This window comes from Gossypium hirsutum, chromosome D02 (genome assembly GCF_007990345.1).
Source record: "Gossypium hirsutum isolate 1008001.06 chromosome D02, Gossypium_hirsutum_v2.1, whole genome shotgun sequence".
NCBI lineage: Eukaryota > Viridiplantae > Streptophyta > Magnoliopsida > Malvales > Malvaceae > Gossypium > Gossypium hirsutum.
This window is the reverse complement of record NC_053438.1, coordinates 46,224,052-46,230,051: the sequence shown is the minus strand read 5'-3', so window position 1 is coordinate 46,230,051 and position 6,000 is coordinate 46,224,052. Positions and strand designations below refer to the sequence as shown.

Here is a 6,000-nt window from a genome sequence, read left to right as displayed (position 1 = left end):
ATTTCCATTCTAGGGGGCCAGGGCCCTGCCAACCCCCTAGATTTGCCCTTGCTTTGTCATCCAAATGAAGCCAATTCGAACTATATCTCTTTTTTCTCTTTTATTGGTTTCTTATTATTAGTTTGCTTCTTATAGGTTCAATTTCATTTGGAGTTAGGGTACAAGCCTTGAATGATTTTTTTAAGTACTATTTCAAGTTAGATGGGGCTAATAGTGGCTATAGGTGAAGGGTTCGGTTGAATTTGTTGATTGGTGTTGATGTTAGGTTTATTGCTAAATGTAAGGGTGAGCGTTCGATTGAATCGCATAAAAAAATTCGAGTTAATTGAGTTGACAAATCCTATTTTATCATCCTAACTCGATTTGAAATTTTCTCGAATCGAGTCGAGTGAGATGAGATTCAAATCGAATCGAATATATTTGTTCAAGATAAATTAAAAAAAATGATTTAGAGTCCTTGTAATCACTGTCACCCAACGTAATCAAATTTGTCCATCATAATAAAATTTGTTATTAACTTTCATTCCCTCATAATTTATTTATACGGGTTATCTTCTTTGCTTTCTTAGTTGTTTCAATTATCTTCTGATTCTTGTCACTATGTATTTTGAAATTAAAAAATATATTAAATGTAAAAAAAATGTGATTTTTTAAATAAAATTTATCTTAAAGATAAAATGTGAAATTGATACCAACGTAAAATTTTAACACAAATATTTTATAGTATAATCAATAATTCAATTTTAACAAAAAATTATAAAGATTCAATATGATTAAATAATTCGATAATATAAATAGTACAAAATGTAAAATTTAATTTAATAATATAAATAGTAAATATAAATAAAATTATTACTATTTAGGTTTAGGGATTTTTTTGGATGATTTTAATTTTTGATTTGAGGGTAAAAGGTGAGAAGTAAAAGTATAAGGGGAAAATAAAAAGTTTTGGGAGTTGAGGGAGTAAATTTTGGGGGAAATATTAAAAAAAATTTTGGGGGGGGAATGTGTTTGGGGTAAGAGGGGCGGATAGGAGGGGAGTAAAAGTTTTAGGAGAAAATAAAAAGTTTTGAAAGTTGAGGGAATAAAATTTTGGGGGGAAAATAAATGAGGGAGTAAAATTTTGGAGGAAAAATAAATGGGGGAGTAAAATTTTGGGGGAAAATATTCAAAAAAAATAGGGGAAATGATTTTGGGGTAGAAGGGGGGTGAGATGGGAGATGAATAAAAGTTCTAGGGGAAAAGTGAGAGGGAGTAAAAATTTTAGAGGAAAGTAAATATATTTGGGAGTTTGGGGTAAAATATTATAGTTTGGTATTCTGTTTATTCGAATTCAAAAATCAAACTCGATTTGAACTCTAAATTCAAATTTTTTTATTTTTTCGAGTCGAATCAAGTTTTGCTCACCCCTAACTAAATGGTTAGAAGTTGAAAAAAGATGGTGAAATTGATTCGGTGGTACAAATGTTATTGGAGGATTTATGCAATTGATGTTATAGTGAAGAAAAGATGTTAGAAATGAGAGATGGGTAACAAGGTGGATGTAGTGGTATTGGCAAGGTAGTGAGTGGATTGATGGGTAGATGGCGGCTCAGCTTAATGGATGAAAGTCGGTGATAGAGGTTGTATAGTGATAGGACTATTGAAAAGGGTTTGATGATGCGCAATCGTGATGGTGTAGAAAGATTCGATAATGAGTTAGCTGAGAAAAATATTCTAATTTGTTTTTGAAAATTCCAATTGCTAAGCCCCTCATTCTTTGTTGTAGGTGCTGCTTTATCTTAGAATTTGAGAGTACCTAAAATGAGACTTTATCTTGCAATCATTATGTAGCGGGCCAAATACTACTGTCTACTACTACATTAGTGTCACTAGGGATGGCTGAAGAGGTTACCACTTACCCCAATAAGTGAAGGGATCAAATTATAAAACATAAAAAATTAAGTTTTTTTTTGTAAATTTAAAATTTTCAATATTTATTTTTATAATTTTGTAAAATGTAGTAACAAATTTATACATTTAGAAATATAAATTCAAAATATTATAAATTTAATCGACTAGAATCCAAAATTTTATTCAACATTGAAATAAAATGGAGTTGATCTAGCACCAATTTCAATCAAGTTTTAAAATTCAACCATTAAATTTATTAAAATCATTTTAATTCTTATTCAATAAAAACATTAAATACAATGTCATTTTTTCTAAAGAAATGGTAATTCTTTTTTTTTTTACAAATTTATAAACCTTTTATTATTTTATAAAATATTAGTTTTCATATTAAAGAAATAAATTTACAAAAAAATTAGTAATATAATATCAAATTAAAAGAAAAATTGATAATTTTTTACAAATTTATAAATTTTTTTTCATTATTTACGGGTATACAAACTAGTATTGTGATAAATTTAATTTGATTTCATTGTAAAAGAAATTAATGGACCTTACAGTAATTTTGTATAGAACCGGACCGGTTTAGCTTAAAATGTCCAGGTGAATAACAAAGGACAAAAAATGCTGTTTGGGCATCGAAAAACCAAAATTAGTCCAATCCGGTTTTCTTACTGGACCGCCTCGTATACAAAAGCCCCCGAACCGTATCCTCGCTTCCCATCGCCTCTTTACCCTCATTCACGATCCCCAAATTAATCCGAAAATCGATCTCGGATTTCTCATCGTTCTTCATCAAATCTGTAAATCACGTAATTATCTATTTGATTCTCGCTATTTCATTTTGATTGATCTCTCTTTCTGTCGCAGCCGTTCAATTTTCGCTTCTCTAGGGTTAGGGTTATTCGATCTCCTCGATCGGGCCCTTTTTGTTGATCGATCTCTCATAGGCATTTGTTTCCTCTTCGATTTATGTTGATTTCCCTATGTGATTCGCTCTAATTTTGTCTGACTATTCTTGGTTTGTTTTTTTTAGGGTTTAGGCTTCTTCGATTCGTTAGGGTTCGTCTCTATGTGTGAATTCGTAGAGGGTTTCGGTATTTTACGTGACCTCGAGGTTGTCTACAAGAGTTTTATGCTGTCAATTCGTCGTTTCCTCGGTGAATTGGGAATTTAGGGTTAGGGTTTTCTTGTAAATTTAGGGCTTCAACCTGGTAGTCAAATTAATTTAGGGAAACGTCTCTTCCCATACTTTGAGGCTTTCATCGTCTTAATTGAGGCTTCCTAGGCTTTTAATTCATCTCCACTTTTTTCCAGTTCAATTGAAGTTTCAATTCATCACAATTTAGAAGTAATTGACTCCACCTAACATAAATTTGTATCCATTTCATCATTAGTAAGTGGTTAATATGTTAATTCTCGCCTTTTATCATGCATTTGACTAAATTTTAATTTATTAACCTTGTTAGCTTACCATTCAAAGTCAAATAAGTTAGTTTGCCTTCACTATGAATTGGTGTGTAAATCATAATTAGCATTAGTACCATGGTGGTCCCAAGCACTATTGTATTTTTTTTTCTGTCTAAATGAGCTTCAGGTTGATTTATATTTTTATTGCTTGTGTTAAGTGTTCTTTGCCATAAGCTTGATGCTCCCTTTCTTCGTCTTCTATTGCATGTATTTTTCTGTCTTTCTATGTGCCACTATGTTTTTGCTGTATACTCTGTGATCGACATGCATCTATATCTTTTCTATTATTATTGTTTTACCTCATGTTCATAATTAACCTTTTTGTCCCGCAGGTTGTAAATGGGATTTAAGCGCCCTTTTGACAGTGAGGAGCTGCAGGAACTTCCTTTCAAGCATCCAAGACAGTTTGACAATAACAACAAGTTGACTCAGTTTGCTAATACTATTTCCCATAGCTATACTCATCAGAATCCCCATATTTCAGGTAATGTGTTCTCTGGCTTTTCTGCTTGTTTTTATGGGAATGATTCTTATTCTGCTGCATGGTTTTATTATTGATGTGATCTTCCTCTTTGTGACAGTTGATGTTGAGGGTGGATTTTGTAAATGCCAATGGGATGAAGCATTTGAAACTGGTGGTCTTAATGATGAAAGACCTTCGGTTGATAAGGATTTTGAGACTAGTGCTCCCTTGTCTTTGATCACTAGCATTTCTAGTGAGGAAGATGTAGATACTGGGCCGGCAGCTATTTCACCTATTTCTCCAGAACATTTTGACTTTGATTTCCCAAGAAGAACGTTGGGCCCTGTTGAGGATGCCTATTCTTTACTCTTGGATCGGTCTCCCCGAAAACAGGTTCAGCTTGGGCCAAATCATCAAGCCAATGTTCCTTCATTGGGTAGGCACATAAAGAAGGACAAATTTGTTCAGAATTGTGCATCAGACACCAATGATATTGGCTATGAAGAGATTATGATGGGAACATGTGTCATTCCAATGCCTGATTCAGATTTGTCCGCAAATGACAGTGGCAAAGTTGGTGCTGGAAGAACTGATTGTAGCTGCCTGGATGGGGGCTCGTTGAGATGTGTGAGACAGCATGTCATGGAAGCATGGGAAAAACTGCGAAAATCCCTTGGGCATGAAAAGTTTGTGAAGCTGGGGTTTTATGATATGGGTGAGGATGTTGCGTATAAATGGAGTGAAGAAGAAGAAGAGATCTTTCGTGAGGTTGTTTACTCTAATCCTGCATCCTTGGGTAAGAATTTCTGGAAGCATTTCTCAATGGTGTTCCCATCACGATCCAAAAGGGAGCTTGTCAGCTATTATTTCAATGTCTTTATCCTTCAGAGACGAGCTGTTCAGAACAGATCCAGTATTCTGGACAGTGATAGTGATGATGATGAGTGGCATGGAAGTCAACAGGTTTATGAAGTTAAGGCTTCAGAGGAAGATGAAGACTCTTCTGCTATTGAGTCCCTTGCTGCTCAAGAAGGCCTGTCAAACCATGAAGGTGATTGTCTTGGAGATGATGACGACGATGGCAGTGATGATGATGATGATGATGATGATGACAGTGGTGACTCCGATAGTGGTAGCGGAGATGGAAATTATAGCAGTGCTGCAGCAAGAGGGGATTATGGTGTAAATCTTATGTTAAAAGGACCTATTGCAAAATCATTTGATGAGAGCAGGTTTGATCCTGTTTTTGAACAAACAAACAAAGATTTGGGACGAGTAGAGGACTTCAATGTACAGGATGACTCATGCATGTCTTTTGAGTTTCAGCCAAACATGGTTGACTCTCATAGTCTGATTGACACAAAGGCCGATTTGCATGATAGTCAAATGAAGACTGACCTTAGCAAGTGTATGCAGGCTAAAGTAGACGGGTCTAGTGACCTGGTGAGCCATGTCTATTTATTGGATACCTGTGATGCAAAAATCTGGGACGCTAGATATCCTACAACTGCTACAGAAGGTATTGATCTCCAGCCTACATGCAACATTATTGAGGAGATTTTTGGACAAGACACTTGGGATAACAAAATGAGAAATGAATAAGCATCTAATAATGGCTCTTGAAAAGTCCGAATCTTCTCCTTCGAGGAGGCTAAGACTTTCGGTTTTGACTTTTTCTTTTTTCTTGTTTACTCATAAGTTCATTTAGCAAATGTAATTTGCTTCAGCATGTTAAAAAGTGCTCTTAATGAGATCTTTTCTGCTTTTGTAAATGGCATAGCAGCAAAGCACTCTTTTCTCTCTGTAGGGTCGGAAGTTGCCGCATGCAGGTAGTCTTTTTGTGAATTATTAAGCTGAAATTTGTTAAGAATCTTTTTGTGGGTAAAGTTGCAGGTAGTCAATGAATGACATTGACTTGTATAAAATTACTGCTAATACCTGGCTCTTGTATAGATGATTCATTAACAAAGTTATATGTATATGTTTGTTCAGAGGCTTTCATGCTTTCTTTTCTTCTTTCATGTTTTAATAAAAGAAAATAAAGTTGAAAATGCTACATCATTTCTGTGTATTATGATCTTTATTTTCTTGATTGTTTTCATACTAGGCTGTGCAGCTTGTTAGACTTTGATAAGTGTGGAATTCATGCTTGGATTTCATCGATAAATGATCCCTTA

General features: G+C 34.3%; 1 protein-coding gene across 2 annotated transcripts; it reads left to right on the top strand.

Annotated features, from left to right (window-relative positions):
• Positions 1–2,537: 2,537 nt before the first annotated feature.
• Positions 2,538–5,879, top strand: LOC107910135 (uncharacterized). 2 transcript variants are annotated; one of them, XM_016837899.2, is made up of 3 exons: positions 2,538–2,702; positions 3,693–3,844; positions 3,942–5,879. In XM_016837899.2, the coding sequence occupies exons 2-3, from the start codon at positions 3,700–3,702 to the stop codon at positions 5,423–5,425; spliced, it is 1,629 nt and encodes a 542-aa protein (XP_016693388.1). In that variant the 5' UTR covers positions 2,538–2,702; positions 3,693–3,699; the 3' UTR covers positions 5,426–5,879. The 2 variants fall into 2 exon arrangements, with proteins under 2 accessions (XP_016693388.1, XP_016693389.1); XM_016837900.2 differs by lacking the exon at positions 2,538–2,702 and adding an exon at positions 2,741–3,286.
• Positions 5,880–6,000: the final 121 nt, after the last annotated feature.

Excerpts from the sequence above, each read along its gene's own strand:
- LOC107910135 (XM_016837899.2), top strand. The coding sequence starts at position 3,700 with ATGGGATTTAAGCGCCCTTTTGACAGTGAGGAGCTGCAGGAACTTCCT. Across the intron at positions 3,845-3,941 it reads TCAGAATCCCCATATTTCAG|TTGATGTTGAGGGTGGATTT; the intron begins GTAATGTGTTCT and ends TCTTTGTGACAG.